This window comes from Coregonus clupeaformis, chromosome 7 (genome assembly GCF_020615455.1).
Source record: "Coregonus clupeaformis isolate EN_2021a chromosome 7, ASM2061545v1, whole genome shotgun sequence".
NCBI lineage: Eukaryota > Metazoa > Chordata > Actinopteri > Salmoniformes > Salmonidae > Coregonus > Coregonus clupeaformis.
The window spans coordinates 40,945,346-40,972,482 of record NC_059198.1 but is presented as its reverse complement, the minus strand read 5'-3'; the positions used below and the strand labels follow the sequence as shown (position 1 = coordinate 40,972,482).

The 27,137-nt window shown below is 44.7% G+C and overlaps 1 protein-coding gene across 14 annotated transcripts in view; it reads right to left on the bottom strand.

The window, feature by feature from the left end:
- Positions 1-27,137, bottom strand: part of ptprma (protein tyrosine phosphatase receptor type Ma) — a 260,636-nt gene that overhangs the window by 43,894 nt on the left and 189,605 nt on the right. For 5 of the 14 annotated variants that reach the window (XM_041879910.2, XM_041879912.2, XM_041879918.2 and 2 more), the window contains 5 exons: positions 25,392-25,527; positions 22,502-22,531; positions 2,689-2,846; positions 869-943; positions 105-131 (listed from right to left, as the gene is read on the bottom strand). In XM_041879910.2, the coding sequence (XP_041735844.2) occupies positions 105-131; positions 869-943; positions 2,689-2,846; positions 22,502-22,531; positions 25,392-25,527 (426 nt within the window). The remainder of the gene's footprint in view (positions 1-104; positions 132-868; positions 944-2,688; positions 2,847-22,501; positions 22,532-25,391; positions 25,528-27,137) is intronic. The other 9 variants (XM_041879913.2, XM_041879920.2, XM_041879914.2 and 6 more) reach the window with 4 other exon arrangements.

Below are 27,137 nucleotides of genomic sequence, written 5' to 3'. Positions count from 1 at the left end.
CTCAAATGCACAGCACCTTGTCTATTTTAGAGTAGTCTGTCTCTTAGTTGGTCTGTAAGCATAAGAAATGTATTGTAGGAAAAAATAAAATAATGTTTTCTCACCCAAGATAGCTGTTGGCACAAAGGGATCTGCCCACACCCCAAAACCAGTGCAGAGTAGGGGGTTAACAAAGAAGAGAGAATATAGCAGTGAATACAGTGACGTGCTCTCCCCTCAGGTGAGACAGCAACATTATAGCAGAGCAGTAAGTTGGCATTACAGTCATCAAGAGAGGCAAAGAAACCCCTCAATGGAAGAACAGCATAAATAGCTCATATTTAACAATATGAGAGATTATAACTAAGTCAGTTTAATATAAATCATGTCCAACAAAATCCATCGAATTTCATTATCAATTCAAATCAATCTACCAATATGGCTAAATATGGTTCTCCCAAGTAGGGGCAGGAAATAGTATGCTGAAGTGCAAACGCTGCAGAGCAATTAAAACTGCAGGCAAAAAGAGAACAGGCATCATTACATTGTTTTGCAGGCCACCGTTAAGTCAAGCAGAGCGTTTACATTTTTACATTTTAGTCATTTAGCAGACGGTCTTATCCAGAGCGACTTACAGTTAGTGAGTGCATACATTTTTTCATACTGGCCCCCCGTGGGAATCGAACCCACAACCCTGGCGTTGCAAGTGCCATGCTCTACCAACTGAGCTACACGGGACAAATACAGGCACTGGTGCCTGAATCGGCATTGGCCATTCGTTAAACGGTCAAAGTTCAAGGGGTCATTCAGAGATCAAGGGTCATAAGAGGTCACAGACAGTAGTAGAATTAGAAGGTGTTAAAAGGAGTTTGAAGGGGAGGTAGTTTACCTGGGTAGTAGGAGTTGGGTACGGACGTGCTGAGCGTGTTAGTCTTCATGGTGAATGACGAGGGCGAGGAGACAGCTTTTAGCAAGAGATAGAGCAGACACAAACAGAATGGTCAATATAACCTTTAGTGAAGGAAGAAGTATTAGTATATTTCTAGAAAATCTGTAGGAATCAAACAAAGAAGCCTGTTCCCTGACAGTCAATTTAACAAGTGGAATAATGTCAAGAACCTGAGACATTAAGTCGCGTCTGCTAAATGACTAAAATATCAATGTAAAATGTACTGTTTTGGTTAAGTGTACGGATACAAATATGCAAATGTTTTTTAAATTATGGTATTTTGGTTTGCGTAAGACACAACAACACGCTGTGTTCATACAACATATTTCAGCCAAATCAATAAAGTTTAGCCGATTCAGTGATAAAGCCGGCGGAGTACGCTGAGCGACGGTCGCCGTGTTTGTCGGTCGCCATCCGACAGCTGCCTTGATAAGTTTGGTACAGTGACCCAGCTGTCAGTCAAGGATATTGTGATAGACAGCGGGATAAGGTCACAGATGAATGGCTCTGTCGTCCAATGAGAGCATGTTTATTTATTTATCTATCTCCAAAGTTTCCCGGGCCACTCCACTCTGCCCGGTGACATGCCAGCCGGCCCTTTCAGGCAGAAATGGCTTTCCACTACTGCAATATTAAACGCGCGCCAAACGATCAAAGACATGTTTGCGGTCACATTTTTGCTCCCGTCCCCTTTTTCTTTGACAGACAGAGGAGAGGAGCGCGTGGCCGTGAGGGGAGAGAAACATGCCTAGTCACCCTGTCACCTCCTAACCTTCAGAGTTGAAAGAAAGACAGAAAACGCTGTCTTCAGGGTTTGTGACTTACTTAGCCTCCAGTCTCCAGAAACAGAGATATAAGGTCTAAGAAATATCATCATAATAAGGGGTGCCTTAATGTCTTATATCTGAGGGATGGGGGCATGTGGATGCGAAGGGGGGTAAAAGGGGAATATCATATGGTGATGAGACCTGCTGACCCAGCATGCAGAGCTGTAGGTGCTGACTCTGTCTGGGCCTGGGGACCACCGTTGGTGGGGAGGATTAGGGGATTGTATCCCAGCCAGGGCCAGCTGTCTCTGGGGTGAGAAGCAAGGCCAGAAGGGATGGAAACGTGGGACATGGTTGGGGGATCTACTGCCCCCATAGGGGTTAGTGCTGATGGGGGCACACAAGGGATATGACCTGTAGGACCTAGAGCCATTGTCCATGTGTCAACACAGGATCCTCATAGAGGCAATAGGAGGGAAATAAAAGGCTGGAAAGAGATGGATAATTAGGTAAGCAGGGTTTTAGGAAGGCTCAGGATCAGAAACAATGATTAAGAGCATTTGGACAGCTTTGGAAAATGAAGGAAGTAAGATCTGAGACCGATAAGTCCTTATTTAGACGCTGTGGTTGAGTTGCCTAATAAGTAAACAACAACTGTATAAACGTTATTTTGTTTGCAAGAGCCTGTCACATGACTTGATCATTGACAAAAACAGAATTGGTTTAGAATTGAAAGAAATTGCTCTAATGTGCCAGTGGTACTCTATGGTCCCTATAGCCTCTCCACACTATTGCTGTGTTAGCTCTAATATGTTTTTCATTTCCCATTGTCCTTTCCATTTCAGTTCCTACAACTATGGGTAATGTTTAACAAGGCCAACTCAGTATAGGTTGGTTTGGCTCGGCTGGGTTCAGCTCAGTAGTGTGAAAGGCCCTCTAGACTCCCAAGACACCCACCAACCCACCCACAATGCCCTGGTGTTGGACACTCACTTCTCCCGTTCAGTGTGTGGCTGTGGGTGTCCATGAAGGAAATGGCCTCGTCACAGTTGGTGCCCTGCTCCGTGTAGCTCTTGTCCATGGAGTTCACCATCACTGTCATCTCCTGCCGTGTGCTGCTCAGCGTCTCCTTGCGCTTCTTGGCCAGTTTCCTGATTTCATACCAAACACAATAGAAAGAAGAGACGAGAAGGTCAGTTTACTGGAATCGACCACAAGGGAAAACACCGGAAGGTTATGGCGACACAGTTAGCGATACGCTAAGTACATACAGTAATCAAGCCTCATATTGAAATGTTCCACTTCTCACAACTGGTTCGTACCCATTTACAACTAACATTAGTTTTATTTGAAATACTTTGATGGATTTTATTGAGCCTGCTATTTAAACCCAGGTCTGCTCTGGTCGTTCTTAACATTAGTCTAGCAATCCAGAACATCTCCTCATGAAACCAAGATAGGCCGCAGGGATGAAACCTAGTCTGCATACAAACAGTGCGACATCTGTATAATGCCAAGTCAAGAAAACAACCCTTTTCTCATTCAAAACAGAGGCTACACTGCATATTTTGCTGTCATGTCCCATCTTGTCCACAACGTGGACACACAGTCCCAAGTAAACACAGGCCCAGGCGTTGGTGTGGTGAACTGAGGGAGATTCTAGGAGACAAGGATGCCCTTAAATACCTACTGGCCCGCTCCTCCACTCCCTGCTAATGTCATCTCCTGGGGCTCCATGTCACCGGCAAGGGCAACACACACACACGAGAGAGAGGGAATATGCTGATGAACCACCAGAAAAATTCCTAGGGACGACTTTTGCCTGCAGCAACCGGACGATTCCAGGGAGGCGCCCCAGAGAGTTGCCTGACTGTCTGCTGTATGCCTGGATGGGATACTTAAAGCCTGGCCAATTCAGTTCAGCTTCAGTCCTCCATTGCAGAGGGAGACTGTAGAGTAGACGTTAATTGCGGTTGTCAGAAAGGGGGGACTGTTGTGTTTTCTTGCGGGGGCGACACAGGGGCCAAGGGAGGCTAGAGTGTTGTCATCCTACAAAACAGTGCTGTGGCGTGGTTTCAGAATGCTGCGAGATAAAGATAATTGACAGTGGGGCTGATCCATAGAAATAGAATATGGCATCAGCCACTCTAGTATTATATGCATCTCTATGGGGTGATGACTCTCACTGTTGAGAATCACAAACTGGCCAATAAGGCAGATGACCAATAAGAATGTCTGCTTTTCCAGCGACCTTTCCTCTTGAGCTGAAAGCTTGCATTGACTTCATAGCACTTCATAGAAGTCCAAAGTAAAAACATTGGGTTTACAAATGGGATCCATTTTCTACTTTGCTATTTTTCCCCTACAAGATTAATCAGGCTAAATCGTAGCGCTTCAGAGCTCTCTCTCTCCCCCACTAATTCTCCTTTTCCGCAGCGCTCCAGCTGTATGGGTCGACAAAGAGTGTGTGTGTGAACGATGCCTTTGCGAGCGCCCAGCTGGCAGTAACAGAGAGACCTTGGTGAAGCCTTCATTAGGGGCTATCCACTCCCACCAGCGTCTATCAGTCCCCCTCTGTGTTGATCACTGGGCTTTATGGGGGGCTGCGAGGGTGCAGTGTATGCCCTGTTTGCCATGCCAGGTTGATCAGTGGGGGTGCCAACCATTTTGCCAGCCTTGAGATGGCGCTGTGATACCGGGGTCTGCGAGGCTGGCATTGGCCCCTGCGGCCTTTGGCGAGAGCCAACTTTCCACCAAAACTCTGTAGCAATACCAACCCGTTCTAACTATTCCTCACTAACAACTCCTGAGTGAAAACGCCCCAGCCTCCTCACCAACCATCAGCAGCAGATAACAAAAATATAAGGGGACGCTGCCCAGGGAACCTGTTACTGAGAATGAGAATTTCTAATTTGCAGGTGGGTAGTAATTGCCTCTGAATCCCATCCAAAATGTCCATATTCTCCAGCCTCTCTAGTTCCAGGAGCATTAGAATTTAGCCAGAGAGGTATTAGAATGCCATCTGTCTCCCCCTCTCTCCCCTTGAGGGTTTGGGAGGGGGGACAGAGTGGGGACAGAGGGGGCCAGGAGATGGCCTTCTCTAATGGAGACACCCCATGCCCCCTCTGAAGCCGAACCCCCCCCCAAGCGTTAAGTGGTCTAAAGCGAGGTCCGACCCGATCTTTCAGTCGGAGCATTAAACATAAATAAATGAAAGTCATCTCTCCCTCTCTCTGCCGCCCAGCTCTTTAGATGCACAAGGTCAGTCGATCCAGCTTTTATACGAATGGAAAAAATAGAAAAGCTCTCTATTTTGCTCTCTCACTATTTCGCCGGAGGGCCTTTACCAACGCACATGAGTACTGCAAATGGGTCTTCTCAAACTTTCGGGTAGCGCTAAACTTCTGAGAAGTATCCACAGGCAGCTCTATTTTGAATTGTCAAATGTACTTTAATGCTCTAAAAACTCTTGCCCCCACATGTACTGTATCCATCTTGGACACAACACAACCTTCCCTATAGCACCTAGCACCTAGCTCTCTCCCTGCTTCAGGCTGAACTTCACAGCATTTCTCCCTGTCCTGTTGGATTTCATCAGCCTGCCATACAGTACTGCTGACTGGACTAGAGAGAGGCCGAGACAGGATGACACAGGCATTCTCTACAGGTGAAGACAGTCTACATGACTAGCACTGTACGTGGAGGAGGTTTTCAACTCAATGCCTAAGAGTGTGAGCATATGAGTGCTGCTGACCTTGTCATTACCCATATACTGTAAGAGCTGACGATATGATAAGTGACAAACACAATCTCAAGAGAAAGGTATTCTAAATAAGGCTATTTCTATAATGAATTTGTACAAATCTCCCCAGGCCCTAGTGCCCGTGCTTTCTCTTTGAGAGCTAATTCAACAGAGATCAGATTTATAAACTCTGCTATAGTAGCGAGAAGTCCCAGCATCTACTTCATTGTCGTAATTTCAAGACATTTATTAGAAAAATTAAACCGACATAGATAAATCCCACAATATCCAATTGGATGCAAATATACTCGGTGGACAAGCCAATATTGGACCTGTTTGGAGTCTTAAACGAGCATGTATTTCAAGTGAATGCAAATTTATATCCGCAATTAATACAAATCTGATTTACTATAAGGAGATTTCTGATGGTAATAACACTGAAGAAGAGTGCAATATCCCTGGCTTTAACCGTGGGAGCCTAAATGTTAGACGTTGTGGCACTTTGCAAATACCAGATTTGGAATTTACTGCCTCTCGTCATCATCTAAAATCAGCATTTGTCTCAAATGCGAGGCGAGCCTCGGAGGCAGAGATTTGTCACTGAGTCGTCGCTCTCCCTCTCTGCACTTAAGGAACTAATTAAAGTGTCTGGGAAGAGCCTTTTGAAATTAGAGGGAGCCGGTAATCAGACTCTAGTGAGCTCATTTAGCGTATTCATGTTGCTGAGCGGGAGACAACTCATACCCTGTTGCTTTTAAATTGGAGGCAAAACTCCAGCACACAAACACTTCATGATTCACCAGCTAGATACAAGATAAGAAAGGTCTCCAAAAAAAAAAATACATCACAAAAGAGAGAAAACAATAGAAAATGGTAAGGCCGTTTAATTTGTGAAGGGAAGGACAATGTTGGCTTATTATATGGGCCCATCTTCTTTGTCGTGGTAGGGACGATTCCTTTGAATTTGGTGAGGCGAAATGTGATTTTCTCAAGGCGGTTAACAGCTTGAGTGCTCAGCCTCCACTTAATGGTGTTCTACCTGCCTGGGGGGGATGGGGGGGAGCGTGGCAGGGTATAATTGTCTCTCCCCTCATCTTAAATACGGTAAACACCGCCGCTCAGAGCTAAGGCGGTGTGTGACCCCTAAGAACTTGCCGGAGAGAAGAGCTAGTCGTTAATGGACAGCTAAGAGCTAATGAAGCTCTCCCGCCGACGCCGCTGAATCAATCTGCTTGGATTCAATTTCGCAGCCGGCTCGCTGGCAGTGCCTGACTCCCCGCTGTTACCAAATATCTATTTGAGCGGTAGGCCATCTACGGGAAGCTAATAGTTTTAACTGTTCCTCCTTTGTTTGCCTTGAAAACTGACATTTAATGCACCTCGTCATCCCCCCCCCCCCGGCTGCAGGGTGCAACATGACCAATGGCCACCCGGGGAAAGATGAAGGATGCTGCTCCTATTCTGTAATTGTAGTTTAGTGTTTAATGGTGGACATTAGGGCGCGGCAGCGTCTACACTCGTTTAATGCAGAACAATGAGAGAAAAACACGAGTTTCTGCAGTTTTCATTTACCTAATTTAATTGTCTCTTTTTTCCTCATTCTCTTTCTTGGTTTTTAATACAGAGAGGTAATTTGAGGGTGTCAAAGTTAATGATGTGGAAAAGAGCAATCCAGATATGAATGCTTGGGAGATGTTTCATTCAGTGGGGTGGGCTGCCTCTCATTGCGTGGGCTGTTCAATAGAAAGTGGTGCAAAGTAGGCCTCAATAGAAACAGACTACAGATTATTTGACATTGGCTCAATATTAAAGGCTGGTAGGAATCACCGTACTACTATCTACCGGACAGCATACTTTGTAGCTTTAATTGAGTCTCCTGACAGAGTATAAAACTAATACAAAGTAGTAGGAGATATATTCAATGCATGCATCTTTTATTCCATTCTGGTGCTTTCCATTGTGTCAGCAGATTTTCTCAAGGCCTATTTAGAGGGGAAACTGTGCTATGGCAAACAAAACAGTGGGACAAACCTCATAACCTGCATACTGGAAAATAGTGCAGAGTCCTCAGTGAGACAAGTGCTCACAGCCCAAGGTATCCCCATCAAATAGTTCCTGCATCTGCATGGAGTCAGGGGACTATAGTGTTACCGCTCCAACAACAGCAGCAGTGACAGATTGGACAAGAATAACTAAGTGCTTTCTTCACCTTGAGATAATGAAATAAACCGGTGTGTTTTAGAGAATCATGCATAGTCATAAGGGCAATTCCATGGTAACGGAATTACGCTGAGACTCCTATTTCTGACTTTAAAATGTATACCAAAAAACGATTTCAAAGTTGAACAAACCAAACTATTTCTAACAATTTCCACTGAACATTTTACAGAACTGTACATATCCAAAGTTTGCTAAAATAATAAAGCTGAGGAAGATTTTACCATAATTCTGTTACCAAACTGTGTCAATTGTTCAAAGTAGTAATTGTGCATAGAGTTATATGGTTTGTTAAACTTTCAAATCAATGGTTTATGTTTGGTATACATTGTAAAGTGAAAAATCTGAGTTACTGTGGAATTGCCCATAACTAGGCCTACTTCAAAGGCGGAGAGGCCTACTGCTGCTTGTCGACATTGTTGATCATTCACTCACCGCTCACAGAGACTCAACCTGCACGAGGCATTGAGAATACATTAAAAATAAAAAAAAGACATATTATAATGTCTACCGGTATTACTTTTTAAAAGAGTTTAAAACTTGCAATGCAAAATGGCATTTACTTTATCTGACACTCTATGTTCTTGCTTGGGGACTTCGGCAAAGAGAGGAAGGAGGCTTCCATCTCCCTTTTCATTTGAGATGCTCTGAGCCTTTCTGAAAGTATCTGTGTTTCATGTACCCACCTGGGAGAGGGGGTGATTGAAACCCTTCCCCAAACAGCGGCGGGGATTTGACAAAGCGCGGTGGCACAGCCCATTTCCCTGCAAATGTCAGGACTCGATCTGTCTTGGGGAGCGGCAGTGGAGAGCGAGCACAAAGAAAATGGAAAATAAATGTGAAAGTGCTCCTCAGTCTCTCCAATCAGGGAAAAATATAACGGAGGTAGAGGGACTGTCGCCGGAGGTGTTGGATCGATGGGTCTTCTTTGGCCAGAGGAGCACAGTGGAGAGGCAGGGTTGGAGGTCCCGAAATGCTTTGAGAGGTTCAGGTGAACATAGGGGGCAGTACGATTTTGTGTCCAAAATTACAAGTACACTGAGAGCTTCCAGTGAATGGTCTCACTTCAGAGTACCAAAAAGTTCCACCAAGGACGTTCCACAGGACTTTTTTGTTCTGCTAAGCACTCGCAGGCTGAACCTTTCAGTCCCGACCCCAAAAAATATCTGGTGGAAAATGTTGGCCACATTTTTTTTAAACGAGTGAATGAAAGAAAGAACGGTAGCCATCTTGGCTCAGCGAGGCACCACTGGGGTGGGGGATAACAAACGACAGATTGTCTTCACTTTGTGACAGTGTGGCTGTCATCAATCCCGACAGAGGAAGCGGCGGCGTGCTGCGCTGCTGAAGAGACCGGGGGATGAGTGACACTGAGGGAGGGAAACGAACAGCTTCACATGAGAGATTCCCTTTGATGGGCGCGTTTATTGGCAAAGTAGGCTGGCACACACACAGGCGGGTAGAGACCCTGCTGGGGTACAGTAAGAAAGTGGCAAAGGCGGCATCGCAAAGAGGCCTTGCTCACTAAATGCTAATATTTTCAGCTGCTAGTGCACAGGCTACAAAAACAATTACGCATTGGGGACATTGGTGGAATAGTTACAGCATTTTGTTTTACTTTTTGGGGGGGGGTTAGAGCCTCCTGTTTTAAAACACACAAAATATACTGAGCAAAAATATAAACGCAACATGCAACAATTTATAAGATTTTACTGAGTCACAGTTCATATAAGGAAATCAGTCAATTGAAAAAAATTAATTAGACCTTAATCTATGGATTTCATGACTGGGAATACAGATCTGCATCTGTTGGTCACAGATATTGCGGGTGTAGCGAAATGCTTGTGTTTCTAGCTCCAACAGTGCAGTAATATCTAACAAGTAATATCTAACAATTTCACAACATATAACCAATACACACAAATCTAAGTAAAGCAATGGAATTAAGAATATATCAATAAATATATGGACGAGCAATGTCAGAGCGGCATAGACTCACGACCTCGTCACTGTATCTCTGTGCATTGAAATTGCCATCGATAAAATGCAATTGTGTTCATTGTCCGTAGCTCATGCCTACCCGTACCATAACCCCACTGCAACCATGGGGCACTCTGTTCACAAGGTTGACATCATCAAACCGCTTGCTCATACAAGGCCATACACGTGGTCTGCGGTTGTGAGGCCGGTTGGACATACTGCCACATTTTCTAAAACGACGTTGGAGGTGCCTTATGGTAAAGAAATGACCATTCATTCTCTGGCAACAGCTCTGGTGGACATTCCTGCAGTCAGCATGCCAATTGCACACTCCCTCAAAACTTGAGACATCTGTAGCATTGTGTTGTGTGACAAAACTGCACATTTTAGTGGTATTTTATTGTCCCCAGAACAAGGTGCACTTGTGTAATGATCATACTGTTTAATCAGCTTCTTGATATGCCACACCTGTCAGGTGGATGGATTATCTTGGCAAAGGAGCAATGCTCACTAACAGGGATGTAAACACATTTGTGCACAACATTTGAGAGAAATAAGCTTTTTGTGCATATAGAACATTTCTGGGATCTTTTATTTCACCTCATGAAACATGGGACCAACACTTTACAGGATGCGTTTATATTTTTGTTCAGTATAAATAACCTGAAACAACAGAATTAATTCAGACAGGACAAATTACAAGTGAGGAACAGTGAGAGGTACAGGGGAATGGTGAGAGAGATACAGGGGAATGGTGAGAGAGATACAGGGGAATGGTGAGAGATACAGGGGAATGGTGAGAGATACAGGGGAATGGTGAGAGATACAGGGGAATGGTGAGAGAGATACAGGGGAATGGTGAGAGATACAGGGGAATGGTGAGAGATACAGGGGAATGGTGAGAGATACAGGGGAATGGTGAGAGAGATACAGTATGAACTATGGTTGTTTACCCACTCCTCCCCCCCGCCCCCCTCCGCCTCTCTCCCCCCCACGCAAACAGAGCAGAAACAGGAAGGACAACTTCGGATACACGAGAGCTCGCTCCCATCCCTGCTGTGCCCCCGCTCCCCCCCTCACCCCCAACCTGCGCATCATCCATCCATGGCCCCAATGAATACCTAATTCCACGCCTGGTCACAACACTCCCCACGGACTCCTCCGATTGCTCAGTTTCTAACGCTACGCTAGATCATTTTTTTATTCCTTTCTATTCCGGTTCTTTGCATAAAGCGCAGGCATTTGGAGCTGTTTAAAGTTTAACCTGAAAAATAGCTGCAAATGGAATCAGACGGCGAGAGAAGGCAAATATAAAAAAGGAGGACAGGCTTTTAAAGAGAGAGAAGAAAAAGTGTATCTTTGCGCATAAACATATAAATAAAAGCATAAAAGCTCCTGTGGTGTTGGCCCCTCTAATGGGGTGGGGGACTGATGGCCCCTAGGCCTCAGGAGAGAGAGAGAGGGGCAGAGGAGGAAAGTACTCTACCCTGGAGCGAGGCACTCTGTCCATGGCAGCAAGCAGAGACAGCACTGCATAAAACCCATTCTAGTTGTCGTTTTGCGGAGATAAATCTTGATGTATGGCGGTGGGGGCTCTGGGACTCCAGCGGTGGGGCCCGCGGCGATGGCTGCGGACAGACACAGAGACAGAGGCCTGCTGGAGCCTGTGACCTGATGTCTCTCCATTATCAGAGACTGTCATAAAACCACGGACGGAGCCGTGTGTGACATGCGAGGCTAACGTCCACTAAAGGCTCTTACACTTTATATATACACAAAAGTATGTGGAGAACCCTTCAAATTAGTGGATTCGGCTATTTCAGCCACACCCCTTGCTGACAGGTGTAGAATGGCCTTACTGAAGAGCTCAGTGACTTTCAACGTGGCACCGTCATATGATGCCACCTTTCCAACGAGTCAGTTCGTCAAATTTCTGCCCTGCTAGAGCTGCCCCGGTCAACTGTAAGTGCTGTTATTGTGAAGTGGACATTTCTAGGAGCAAGCTGGGAAGTGGTAGGCCACACAAGCTCACAAAACGGGACCGCCAGGTGCTGAAGCACGTAGCATGTAAAAACTATCTGTCCTCGGTTGCAACACTCACTACCGAGTTCCAAACTGCATCTGGAAGCAACGTCAGCACAAGATCTGTTCGTCGGGAGCTTCATAAAATGGGTTTCCATGGCCGAGCAGCCGCACACGAACCTAAGATCACCATGCGCAATGTCAGGCGTCAGCTGGAGTGGTGTAAAGCTAAAGGACTCTTGAGCAGTGGAAACACATTCTCTGGAGTGATGTATGACGTTTCACCATCTGGCAGTCCAACAGACGAATCTGGGTTTGGCGGATGCCAGGAGACCGCTACCTGCCCGAATGCATAGTGCCAACTGTAAAGTTTGGTGGAGGAGGAATAATGGTCTGGGGCTGTTTTTCATGGTTCGGGCTAGGTTAGTTTCAGTGAAGGGAAATCTTAACGCTACTGCATACAATGACATGCTAGATGATTCTGTGCTTCCAACTTTGTGGCAACAGTTTGGGGAAGGCCCTTTCCTGTTTCAGCATGACAATGCCCTCATGCACAAAGCGAAGTCCATACAGAAATGGTTTGTCGAGATCGTTGTATTTGTATTTAATAAGGATCCCCATTGGTTCCTGCCAAGGCAGCAGCTACTCTTCCTGGGGTCCAGCAAAATTAAGGCAGTTATACAATTGTAAAAACATTACAATACATTCCCAACAGATTTCACAACACATTAAGTGTGTGACCTCAGGCCCCTACTCTACTACCACATATCTACAACACAAAATTAATGTGTACGTGTGTATAGTGCGTATGTTATCGTGTGTTTGTGCCTATGTTTGTGTTGCTTCACAGTCCCAGCTGTTCAATAAGGTGTATTTCTATCTGGGGTTTTTTATCTAAATTTTACTGCTTGTATGAGTTACTTGATGTGGAATAGAGTTCCATGTAGTCATGGCTCTATGTAGTACTGTCTGCCTCCCATAGTCTGTTCTGGACTTGGAGATTGTGAAGAGACCACTGGGTGGCATGTCTTGTGGGGTATGCATGGGTGTCCGAGTTGTGTGCCAGTAGTTAAAATAGACAGCTCGGTGCATTCAACATGTCAATACCTCTCACAAATACAAGTAGTGATGAAGTCAATCTCTCCTCCACTTTGAGCCAGGAGAGATTTACATGCATATTATTGTTAGCTCTCTGTGTACATCTAAGGGCCAGCCGTGCTGCCCTGTTCTGAGCCAATTGCAATTTTCCTAAGTCCCTCTTTGTGGCACCTGACCACACGACTGAACAGTGGTCCAGGTGCGACAAAACTAGGGCCTGTAGGACCTGCCTTGTTGATAGTGCTGTTAAGTAGGCAGAGCAGCGCTTTATTGTGGACAGACTTCTCCCCTCTCTTGGTGTGGAAGAACTTGACTGGCCTGCACAGAGCCCTGACCTCAACCCCATTGAACACCTTTGGGATGAATTGGAACGCAGACGGTGAGCCAGGCCTAATCGCCCAACATCAGTGCCCGACCTCATTAATGCTTGTGGCTGAATGGAAGCAAGTGCCTGCAGCAATGTTCCAACAGCTAGTGGAAAGCCTTCCCAGAAGAGTGGAGGCTGTTATAGCAGCAAAGGGGGGACCAACTCCATATTAATGCCCATGATTTTGTAATAAGATGTTCAACGAGCAGGTGTCCACATACTTTTGGTCATGTAGTGTATCAGGGATTCATAATATCATGAAAGAATGACAGTTTCCTGGAAATAGACTGGGAGCGAAGCAAAGCAGTGGCATTTGGAAATATATCCTTTCATATAGCAGCCTTTGATTTGAGATGGCTATATTCTCTCTGTACCAGAGCATTGGGTAGAGAGAAGCAGTGTAACAGGTACAGTATGTTGCAACAATGTGAATTTGAAGCAGATTTAATGACATTTGAAAAACGTGTTCTTCGCTTGACAAATGAGGCTTACAAGGGCCACATAAAGAATAAATAGAATCGTATAATAGAATGAGTGGCCCAAACAGCGTTTTATCTTCATAAATCAATAATTAATTAATCATGAGCTCGTCTTGGCTTAACAACTCTGTATAATTCACCATTTACAGTAAATTTGCTGTATTACAATAAATTCACTATTACAATAAACTGCCATGTCTAACATGAAACAATAATGCAGCGCAACGTAATTTGATTATTTCCCTTATTCAGTCGAGGAATCTTTAATACATGTCTGATCTGCACGTCTCTATACACGCATAATTATGTTTTACATATGACTAAGAGTATCAACATGTAATGGTTTTCATCAACTACATCTGACATAGCTAATGAAACCCCATGGTAAAACGGAGAGGGGCAATTCTAGATTCTAGACAAAAGCATGTATTTGTATGTATGGCTGATCATGTAGGGAGGTGCATAGGAATGGGAGCCTTGGGGCTGCTGACGAGCTGTCAGCCAGCGGAGCGAGAGATCACCTCAAAAAAGACAGGGTTCACTGGAAAATATCTCTACATGTGTCAGTTTCATGGAGGGATGGAAGGACGACTGTGGGGTCATTTCTGGGAAGAGCAAGAGCCCTAAACCTCCCTTCTACTGAAACAGAAACTGAGTAGCACCCAGGCCAACTTGGTTTCACACTACGTGAACAGTAAGGGTCTCTATTCCCCAATATTACACGTCCTACCGGGCAACAAAACATCCCAACACATGCCCTGATTTGTGTGGCTATCCTATTTGATAATAACCAACTGGTTTTCCATGGCCAAAATTAAAACCAAATTCCTTGTGCACTGCAAGAACACACATTTTCATTTTGTACTAAAGGAACTTCAGCATTCCTGACCAAACAGTGAAGCTTCCACGCTCTCTCCGATACCAGAAAATAAAAGCCAAAAACACACAGACCATTTACACTACATGACCAAAAGTATGTGGACACCTGCTCGTCGAACATCTCATTCTAAAATCATGGGCATTAATATGGAGTTGGTCCCCCCTTTGCTGCTGTAACAGTCTCCACTCTTATGGGAAGGCTTTCCACTAGATGTTGGAACATTGCTGCGGGGACTTGCTTCCATTCAGCCACAAGAGCATTAGTGAGGTCGGGCACTGATGTTAAGAGGTGGCAGGTAGCTTAGTGGTTAAGAGCGTTGTGCCAGTAACCGAAAGGTCGCTGGTTCTAATCCCCGAGCCGACTAGGTGAAAAATCTGTCGATGTGCCCTTGAGTAAGGCACTTAACCCTAATTGCTCATGTAAGTCGCTCTGGATAAGAGCGTCTGCTAAATGACTAAAATGTAAATGTAAATGTAAAGACGATTAGGCCTGGCTCGCAGTCGGCATTCCAATTCATCCCAAAGGTGTTCGATGGGGTTGAGGTCAGGGCTCTGCTTTGTGCACAGGGCATTGTCATGCTGAAACAGGAAAGGGCCACCCCAAACTGTTGCCACAAAGTTGGAAGCACAGAATCGTCTAGAATGTCATTGTATGCTGTAGCGTTAAGATTTCCCTTCACTGGAACTAAGGAGCCTAACCCAAACCATGAAAAACAGCCCCAGACCATTATTCCTCCTCCACCAAACTTTACAGTTGGCACTATGAATTCGGGCAGGTAGCGTTCTCCTGGCATCCGCCAAACCCAGATTAGTCTGTTGGACTGCCAGATGGTGAAGGGTGATTCATCACTCCAGAGAACACGTTTCCACTGCTCCAGAGTCCAATGGCAGCAAGCTTTACACCACTCCAGCCGACGCTTGGCAATGCGCATGGTGATCTTAGGCTTGTGTGCGGCTGCTCGGCCATGGAAACCCATTTCATGAAGCTTCCGACGAACAGTTCTTGTGCTGATGCTGCTTCCAGAGGCAGTTTGGAACTCGGTAGTGAGTGTTGCAACCGAGGACAGATGATTTTTTCGTGCAACGCGCTTCAGCTCTCGGCAGTCCTGTTCTGTGAGCTTGTGTGGCCTACCACTTATTTTGCTGTGACAATATAGGTCAAATTAAGATCCTACATCTGTAATTGAATATACTGTATTTAGGGTATACTTAAGGAAAATGTCCTCATATGCGCCTTCTACAGTGGGGAGAACAAGTATTTGATACACTGCCGATTTTGCAGGTTTTCCTACTTACAAAGCATGTAGAGGTCTGTAATTTTTATCATAGGTACACTTCAACTGTGAGAGACGGAATCTAAAACAAAAATCCAAAAAATCACATTGTATGATTTTTAAGTAATTAATTTGCATTTTATTGCATGACATAAGTATTTGATCACCTACCAACCAGTAAGAATTCCGGCTCTCACAGACCTGTTAGTTTTTCTTTAAGAAGCCCTCCTGTTCTCCACTCATTACCTGTATTAACTGCACCTGTTTGAACTCATTACCTGTATAAAAGACACCTGTCCACACACTCAATCAAACAGACTCCAACCTCTCCACAATGGCCAAGACCAGAGAGCTGTGTAAGGACATCAGGGATACAATTGTAGACCTGCACAAGGCTGGGATGGGCTACAGGACAATAGGCAAGCAGCTTGATGAGAAGGCAACAACTGTTGGCGCAATTATTAGAAAATGGAAGAAGTTCAAGATGACAGTCAATCACCCTCGGTCTGGGGCTCCATGCAAGATCTCACATCGTGGGGCATCAATGATCATGAGGAAGGTGAGGGATCAGCCCAGAACTACACGGCACGACCTGGTCAATGACCTGAAGAGAGCTGGGACCACAGTCTCAAAGAAAACCATTAGTAACACACTACGCCGTCATGGATTAAAATCCTGCAGCACACGCAAGGTCCCCCTGCTCAAGCCAGCACATGTCCAGGCCCGTCTGAAGTTTGCCAATGACCATCTGGATGATCCAGAGGAGGAATGGGAGAAGGTCATGTGGTCTGATGAGACAAAAAAGAGCTTTTTGGTCTAAACTCCACTCGCCGTGTTTGGAGGAAGAAGGAGGATGAGTACAACCCTAAGAACACCATCCCAACCGTGAAGCATGGAGGTGGAAAAATCATTCTTTGGGGATGCTTTTCTGCAAAGGGGACAGGACGACTGCACCGTATTGAGGGGAGGATGGATGGGGCCATGTATCGCGAGATCTTGGCCAACAACCTCCTTTCCTCAGTAAGAGCATTGAAGAAGGGTCGTGGCTGGGTCTTCTAGCATGACAACGACCCAAAACACACAGCCAGGGCAACTAAGGAGTGGCTCCGTAAGAAGCATCTCAAGGTCCTGGAGTGGCCTAGCCAGTCTCCAGACCTGAACCCAATAGAAAATCTTTGGAGGGAGCTGAAAGTCCGTATTGCCCAGCGACAGCCCCGAAACCTGAAGGAGCTGGAGAAGGTCTGTATGGAGGTGTGGGCCAAAATCCCTGCTGCAGTGTGTGCAAACCTGGTCAAGACCTACAGGAAACGTATGATCTCTGTAATTGCAAACAAAGGTTTCTGTACCAAATATTAAGTTCTGCTTTTCTGATGTATCAAATACTTATGTCATGCAATAAAATGCAAATTAATTACTTAAAAATCATACAATGTGATTTTCTGGATTTAGATTCCGTCTCTCACAGTTGAAGTGTACCGATGATAACAATTACAGACCTCTACATGCTTTCTAAGTAGGAAAACCTGCAAAATCGGCAGTGTATCAAATACTTGTTCTCTCCACTGTATAAACAGAAAGGCTGGTGTGGGCATTAACTGTTGACACCCCCAGGGCTCTAAACAACAGGCTGCTCAATAGTACTTCATCAACAGCCATATTTGTGTACACTCTTGTGCCACAAGTCACTGAAAAATAAAAAGTAGCATTAAACCTAATGAAGTTTGACCAAGGACTCAGAAGACGGCACTCTTTACCTTTCCTTCATGTAGAATCATACCATTTTAGTCATTAATATTTCAAGCTGCTTACAAGCATCCCATAAAGCATGGTTGGTTCCATCAAGTTTGCTTTGAAGGATGCATGTATATCTTTAGACAGGCAGATATGTATGTTTTCATGTTACAGACAGCTACATGTTTTGGAACTATTTTTATCTACAGTGTGTACTCTCACTAATGTAAAATTAAACGTCTCTTATTTTTCACTCATAAAACAGAAAGATATACTTCCACCAGCTAACAGGAACATTTATAATTAATCAAAAGAGATGTGATTTGACACTTGGTACATAATGACACCAATACTATATTAGATATAAAACCAATGCCACTGAGAATTAACTCAAAGCAAGGAAGACAACTCGTAATTTACAGTGTCGCTACAGTAATTGCCTCAGCAGAAATCAACAAAGACCAATAGACAGTTTTCAGAGATACCTGGGAAAAAAGGGGGGGAATAGAGAGAGAGAGAGAGAGAGAGAGAGAGAGAGAGAGAGAGAGAGAGAGCACCAAATTGAATGGACTTCTCACCCTGCGGTAGTCTAACACATAACGTTAATTGGAAACATAGTCGCTGAATAAAAGTCTGTGTTCGTGGTGGGGAGCAGTAATTTCTTATTTGTACTTGGATCTGCACTTTGACCCCAACGTACAATGACGGCATCAGACAAGAGGCTGATCCAGTAACACCCTTGACCCTGTTGCAGACAAAAATCAAATCTATTTTGGTTTCCCAAGCCAAATAAATCTAGTCTGAATTGATCCTGGAGGCAGAGCTGAAATAAGACCGGGTGCTCTTAGAAATCGTATAATCTACCAGAGGGTCACCCGTGTTTGCGGCACATCCTTTATACCCAAGAAAAAGAGCCCCCCTGTGTGACATCGGGCTTTCAGCACATTAGACCCGGAGCCGCCACATAAAAGAATGCTCCAAACGACCCCCGACCCCTGACACAGTGGTAGAGATACACTTGGTGTTGTCGGTTGGGTGTAATAACTGGCTGCTGAAACCATCAAACTGGAAACAGTTTTATTTCACCCATTTTATTTACACCACTGGAAAACAGTCACTTTTACAGGAAATCAACTGGAATATGTTTTCGAAAATGTCCACGTTTTCCATCTAACCGTGGAACTGGAGTTGCCCTTTGTTGTGTCAGTCAGTAGATTATATAACAGTTCTATTGAGAACGTCTAGGGAATCATGAACACAGTACAGTACTTAGATCCTATGCTATAATCACGTTACTCACTCTAATGGGCTCCTTACGAGGTTTGGCAACACCACTTACTACTCAGTTCGTGAGACACCTGCACTTTAGCGGTTATGTATGCTAATCGAATGAGAAGCGGATGAGTGCCATTAATGCTAAAGCATCTCAGGGTGGCGCGCTAGGTGTGTGTGTGTGTGTGTGTGTGTGTGTGTGTGTGTGTGTGTGTGTGTGTGTGTGATTGCGTGTACGTCAGAGACACCTTTATAGGGCTGTGGCACGTAAGTGCAGCCACCTCTCGTGTAACAAGGATCAGATAGGACTGCTTTATTGCAGTGCGGGCTGATTCCATTTAGCGCGGCTGGTTGGGCGCTAACAGCTAAAGTTAGGCTAACGGCCTGTAAATTCCCCATGATGTGCTCTAGCGCGTTCCCTTTTAATTATGCCAACAAGTTTGTTTGACGCTCGGCAAAGCACACCAAGTGAACATTTTAATAGTAGCATTTCAGGGGAAGTGTGGCATCTAATATCCAGCCAATGCCCTGTAGCCAGAGTCGTGTTCATTAGTGCACACAGCAGCAAAACATTTAGCAACGGAACACAAAATTGAACGTTTGTTATTGGATAAGTCCAAGTAGTTCCTCCCTGTTTCAATCAGTTTCCATTTGGTGTCTAATGAATATAACCCTCTTTATCTCGTTGCAGTGACACAGGAAGGGGGTCTATATGTAAGAGAAAACCGGAGTGTCGACTCAGGTGGCTTGGGAATGACCCGTCACCCTAATGACAAAGGGAGTTAAAGGACAACCCTGTCGAGTCCCACAACAGATGAGCGAAATGGTCTTCTCCTCTCATCTTCCCTCTTTTACCACCTCCTTCTCCAACTTCCCTGCTCTTCTTTGGAATGACGGTGCCTGTCAGCCAGACAAATGTGCATCCCCTTGTTGCAATTAATTTGATTCTTGTTCTGAGTGAGCGCTTCTTTGTAGGATTTAATTAAGGCTTTTTCATGCGCCGGGCTGGGCCCCACTCGGCTGCTGAAAGGCCACAGTTAAATGTGCCTGTCTCCATGGGTTCTCTCTGTGTGTGTGTGTGTGTGTGTGTGTGTGTGTGTGTGTGTGTGTGTGTGTGTGTGTGTGTGTGTATGAGTGAGTGAATAAGTGTGCATGCATTCGTGTGTAGGAGTGTGTGTGTGTACACGAAAGAAAGAGGGAAAAAAGGAACGTCGGGGAGAGAAGATGGAGAGGAAGCGTCCCGCTCAGCTCATTCCTCATCCCAGGCAGTTATTCCGCTCTTGTTTTATCAAGATGTCTTATGCTGCCTTTTACCATTCCCACAGAAAAAGGCATCCAGGGAAATGATAGAGGCATCTTGGCGGTTCTGCATCTTTCGCACAGCCACACCACATCCCAAATGCCACCCTATTCCCTATTTAGCACACTACATTTGACCAAAAGTAGTGCACTATATAGGGAATAGGGTGTCATTTGGGATGCATCCCCAGTCTATCTGCAGAGGGAGGGAACAAGCCCAGCACCAGCCTCAGCATTTGGTTGAGGAATGTATGAGACAGTAGTGCTCTTTACATTATAGCCCTGACTCAATATAATACAACACTTCTACTGTAAAGCAGCGAGTCTATGAAGATTTGAACACAGGTTCATACACTGTACCATTTACTACCTGATCTCTTCCACTTCAATGTATCCCAATGGAGGAATGGTATCATTAGTAAATCAAATGTAAAAATCTGGACAGACCTCTCCCCAGAGACCTCTCTTCCTCTCTTCCCTGCCTTCACCTGTTCTGCTCTCTCTACTGTAGTGTGCATCGGATCAAAGGCAAACTACATTCAATATTTCATTAGAGCGCCGGGCGCATGTGACGGCTCAATCTGAGGCAAGTGGCAAGCGACTCACTGTTAAACATGAGCTCACGGCTCGGCGGCCCTGACGCGAACCGAGCAGCATAATCTCACACCGTTTACCATATTACTCCTACTTAAACGGCCAAGGAGAGAGAGAGAGAGGGGGAGAAGGAGAGGAAGGGGAAGAGCATGAAGGAGAGAGAAGACTAGGGAATCAGATAGAAAGAGGGAGAGAAAGAAAGAGGGAGAGAAAGAAAGAGGGGGAGAGAGCGAGAGCGAGAGAGAGAGAGAGAGAGAGAGAGAGAGCGAGAGAGAAAGGAGAGAGAGCGAGGGTGGTTGATAGAGGTCTAGATGGAGAAAGAGAAAATCTGGACCGCATCTCCTGCTTTAAAAATCCCTCTCTTCTTTCCATGGAACACTAAACTGGGTATACCAATCCAAAAGCATGTTTTGGAAGTCACTGAGAAGACCTAGACAAGGAGCTCCCAATAGAGAGGGGAGGGTGAATGTAGCTAGAATATAGATAGATAAAATGTCTTCATATCTGGGATTTATTTGTTCTTCTGTTCTTCCCCCTATGGACATTCAGCAGAGTCTTATTCAAATCCTAGCCAGAGGGGTCTTCTCCTCTGTGCCGCTTCTCTGAGCTGCTCACGCCCCTACTGAAAACAAGTTGGCACACACGGAAGCCAGCTCACATTCCTGCATGAATGCCATTGTCTCTGTCCCAAAAATAACCCTTTATTCGGGTTATATGTACAGATGTTCTGATTGACTGCGTATATAACGAGTACCTGCAATTAATAATGAAATAACTGCCGGTTTTTAATCAAAGCAAATCAACTGAACAATCGACAGACTTTGAAATAGCAAACCAAGGACACATTTAATCCAAGGCATCTCAGAAGCTATTCTTACTCTATGACTCTGATATATATTAGTACATGTTTAAAAATCCATAGCTCTAATACACAATGCTGGCTACAATTCTTCTTTGCTCATTTGCCACACACAGTACATATAATCAAACTTTTAGCTATCGTCACCATCACAGTAGGCTTTTAGCACTATTGTACTGATGAGAATTTCACATGCTGTCAACAGGGCCATGCACAAACAACTGATCTAAAACATGGAGGAAAAAATACAACAAATAAAAAAGATGAGCTGTGCTGAAATGACCACAGACAGAGAGAATCATGGGAGTTGGCGGGTTTAGGTGGATTCTGGGACAGGGTTATGCCGAGAGGCGTCGGACACAAAACCGACCCCCTCTCGTTGTCTCATGCCCACGCAGCTATTCTGAAATGGGTCGGGCTGGGTTAGTAGGTCATTCCAATGGAGCAATGCTACTTGGGTTACAGAGAAGAAAGTTTCCCTCTTAGTCAATAAAGCACAATATACTCTAGAAAGCACAATGCAAGGGGAAAACTGAGATGTTTATTTTTTTTTATGTGTATTGAGAAATATAGTATCTAAGTCTATGGGTTTTCTAACCGTTTTAGAATAGTAGTGACTGATCCAGGTCCCCTTTCAAACTACAGCATTGGCTGGAGTGTCGTCACAATTTAAAACAAAGCATTTTGTCTCATTTGAGCGTCAGTTTTTCCAATTAATTTAGATCAATTATATTCTATACGTTATCCACTCTTGTAAACATCTTTGCAATTGCACTTAGATTTTTGCAATTGGACTTCAAATTGGACCTTGAGGTGCAGAATAGCCTTTAGCTAACCGTTAGCTAATGTTAGACAGCTCAAGCCTTGGCTGTCAGTTTGAAAGGAGAAGAAGGAAAGTCACCAAGAGGTTTCATGCATGGTAAATCAAGGTGGTGGTCGCAGAGAGAGAAAGCATGGCACTAAGCGTTTTCAGTCACAAAGTGGGTTACTTACAGGTAATAAGTGTAGGAGTGATAGGTTCTTCTGCCGAGTGGGGTGGTGGTAGGATAAAAGCAGTGGTGGGGAGCGGAGGGGAAATGGAATGGAAGGAAAGGAAAGGAAAGAAAAAGTAAAAATATTAATGTACTGGAGAAAAATATATAGAAATGAAACAAAAAAACACGATATGGCAGCATACAGTGACGGTTTACGTGTACGACTGAGGCTAGGTGGTTGCTGGGGACGACAACGTCATGCGTTGGGTGTAGAGGGGATAGGTGGGACCTGCTGATTGGCAGGCTAGGTCAGGTGTGCAGGTGCTGCAGGAGAGAATTGTGGGTAGCGTAGTGTCTTAGTGAAGGTGATGGGCTGTTATTGAGAGGAGAGGATAGGTGGGCCACAGTGTTATTAGGAGAGTGAGAGAGTGCAGGAAGAGGACAGAGGACGAAGCTCAATGGAGCCGTGTTAGAGAGCAAGTTTATCAGGAACTCTAGCTGGAATAATGTTTTTACAACAGCAGTGAATAATTATGTGGTCCTCTGTAGCTCAGCTGGTAGAGCACGGCGCTTGTAACGCCAAGGTAGTGGGTTCGATCCCCAGGACCACCAATACACAAAAATGTATGCACGCATGACTGTAAGTCGCTTTGGATAAAAGCGTCTGCTAAATGGCATATTATTATTTATATTATTATTATATTCACAAACGTACGACTCTACTATTTTTTACACATATACTGTTTGACAATCCAGGAAATTGCACTCATCCAGAATATTGGGAAGTAATGATACAGTGTGTATGCAATAACACACAATATGGACACTTGTTATTAGAAACAAGCCTAAACTTTTTCTTACACATACACTATGTGACCCTCATTGGTGTAAAATACTTTAAAGTACTACTTAAGTAGTTTCAAGTAGTTTTTTGGGGTATGTGTACTTGCACTCTTTCTCCACTACATTCCTAAATAAAATAAATGTACTTTCTACTCCATACATTTTCCCTGACACCCAAAAGTACTCGTTACATTTCGAATGCTTAGCAGGGCAGGAAAATGGTCCAATTCACACACTTATCAAGAGAACTCTGGTCATCCGTACTGCCTCTGATCTGACGGACACAAATGCTTTGTTTGTAAATTATTGTCAAAGCGTTGAAGTGTGCCCCTGGCTATCCTTAAATAAATAATAAATAAAATAAATTGTGCAGTCTGATTTGCTTAGTAGAAGGAATGTGAAATGATTTATACTTTTACTTTTGATACTTAAGTATATTTAAAACCAAATACTTTTAGACTTTTACTCAAGTAGTATTTTACTGGGTGACTCACTTTTGCTTGAGTCATTTTCTACTAAGGTATCTTTACCTTTACTCAGGTATGACAATTGGGTACTTTTTCCACCACTGGTGACTCTCAAAGACAACAAAAAATTGCTAATGTGGTTTGGTCCCTGATTCACGATTAGAATCGTTAAAATAAAATATTTCAGGCTAGTAAAACATTCCTGAGGTCATCATTAATTCAGTGAATTCATTGAATTGAAATACAGAACAATAGCTATACTGACAACCATACAGTATGTATCCATGATCTATCCTCTAGATACTGAGTGCAGGGTGGAGATAGTCTAGCATCACTGGTATTCACAAGCACATAACCCAGAGAAATCTGCTTAAATTCCCCATTGTGCTATGTGTGTGTGTGTGTGTGTGTGTGTGTGTGTGTGTGTGTGTGTGTGTGTGTGTATATATATCAGTGGAGGCTGCTGAGGGGAGGACGGCTCATAATAATGGCTGGAATGGTGTGAATGGAACGGCATCAAATACATGGAACCATGTGTTTGATGTATTTGATACCATTCCACTAATATCCGCGCCAGCCATTACCACAAGCCCATCCTCCACAATTAAGGTGCCACCAACCTCCTATGGGGTGTGTGTGGGTGTGTGTGTGTGTTTGTGTGTGTGTGTGTGTGTGAGGAGGCAGTTTGGCTATTTGCTCAGCGTTAGTTCCTGGGGCTGCTGTGTAGCATAGACACCCTCTCCCTTCTTTCCCCCTCTCCCTTCTTTCCCCCTCTCCCTTCTTTCCCCCTCTCCCTCTGGCATTGGACTGGGGCTAATGTAAACTAGCCTGCAGCTACACAGCCACAGGCATCTCTGGCTCTTTGAAAAAAATGTATAATAATAAAGCGCTTTCATACATTTTTCCCTTTTATCTTTGCTAGTTTTTCCCGCCACAAGATAAGCCTAAAATATTATCCTATTCCCATTGCCGGGGTCATTAATACAGTGACATTTGTTTGAGTGGAGGGCGGTATCGGCGTGGAGGGGGAAGGGGGAAGGGGGGAATATGAATATTTCAATGCACACCATATAGCAGTGCCATAAACAGTTTAATGGCGCTTATCAGTGTCATCAAATCAATTATTTAGCCTTGCCATTGACGATGCAGAGGGTTTTGAAGGTGAAAGGACAATCAGAGGGAATTAATTTGATTTGGCCTATTATGTAATTACACTAAGCACACAACTCTCCCAAAGCCACAGCTTAAAGGGACACTTCAGGATTTTGGCAATGATTTTGGCACTTTATCTACTTTCCCAGAGTCAGATGAACTCGTGGTATGCTGTTTCCATAGATTTCCAGTCATTGCGCTAATGCTAGTTAGCAATTGCGCTAACACTAGATTAGCAACTTCCTTCAAACTGCATGTAGATACATAAAAATGGTATCCACATGTTCATCTGAATCTGTGGAAGTAGATAAAGGGCCTCATTGCCAAAATCCTGAGCTATCCCTTTAACGCTAGACCTCGGTGACCAGCTATGAGGGAATGGAAACCTTCAAACAGTCATTCAATACAGTCAATGTATTTATTGAGTGGACCTTGATAGTCTCTTACCTTTTCTTCATGACCAGCACCACACCGAGGAAGATGATGACGAAGAGCAAGACACCGGCGATGACTCCGGCGATCTTTACCGTGTGATCCGTCTGCTTCTCCGGCTCCACCGCGTCAGGCTTCCTGGTCGCAGTCCCTGGTGATCAAAGAGTATAGGCAATAACGTTCACCAGGTGGCCATTTTGGATCCGTGTCATCATTATCATCATGGTTGTCACATCATTCACCACACACTTCATTCTCATCAAGTACTTAAGACCGCACCCGTTGCCAGTGGAGCGTTGACTATGTTAGACTACAGGGAAAGGCTTGAAACAAGAAAAATTTGAATTCATACATTGTTGTTATACTTCATTATGACAACACTGTCTTTAAGTCTACTGGGTGGTCTAACTCTGGTCTAACTCTGTGGTTAGGAGTTGGAAAACTCCAGCAACTACCCTTTTTCCAGATGGCAAATAAATTATGTGTGCACTACTGACTCCTTACTGTATTAGACTTCATAAAATGCAGAGCTGGGCCCTTTCCATATTAAATGTATTGTCATGTAATGTAGAAAGTGTTTTTAGAGTGACGACAGTGACATTTACACAGCTCTCGTATTGCAGGGCCTGTATGTGGCTGCATGTTCTCTCCGGCTTCCCCGTGCACTCCCTGTCTGTCCTCCAGCCACCCTCCTGGGATGACCTGCTTATGCACTACCTTATTTCCCTCCCTCCATCCATTCCTCCCTCCTTCCATCCCTAAATGAAGCAGTCATTTGCACTCGCCTCAGCTCCTGCACCTGCACCTGAGAGTGCCAGATAAACTCATTAACCGTGCGTTTTTACACACCCATTGTCTTTGGACGACACAATGTGCACGTTGCCTCTCTTGCCTTTGGATATTCAAATCTGTGTTGTCCACTGTAAATTAAAAAATTTCAGTCATTTAGCAGACGCTCTTATCCAGAGCGACTTACAGTTAGTGAGTGCATACGTGTTTTTATTTTTATACTGGCCCCCCGTGGGAAACGAACCCACAACCCTGCCGTTGCAATCGCCATGCTCTACCAACTGAGCTACACGGGTCACTGTAGCATGGTGAATGGCGGTGGACAGACAAGAAAAGTGAGAGGGGGACTACTTCCTTGGGGGAAATTTATTCCCAAAGTAGGCAGTGACGGGTGATCACACCGATGGCCAGGGAATTTAATATCTGCTCCAATCAGATAACCAGGCCCCTCGCAGCAGAGCCACTGTGTAACACTAGTACTGGGGCCTTCCCCTCATCTAAGGGAGGGAGAGAGAGGAGGAAAGGAAGGAGAGAGAGACAGAAAGAGAGAGGGAGGGGAGAGAAAGAGGAAGGATAGAAAGAGATGGAGTGAGACAGAAAGAGAGAAGGAGCCTCCTGCTCTCCTGTTTACTGTATAATGTGATGGAACGTCAACCCGCGGCCCGATGAAATATCCATTTCCCCGCGCTAAATGAGTTCGGGATGAAAAATAGTCGGGACACGCCGTTCCAATTCGCCCTGGCCCCCGAATCTATTCCTCCCTGCCAGTGCCACTTTTTCAATCAAAGGGTGACAACATCCATCACCCGCAGCTTGTGTGCCTATCGTTGTTACCGCAGTGACGGATAGGAGGGCCGGCAATCGGGGGGCTCATTCCGCAGTGGGAATTTGTGTTTTACTCCAAAGGGTGAGTCTGGGTGAAGTGAGGGGAGAGAGGAGAGGGCAGGCCTGTAGGACAGAGGGCCTAGGAGA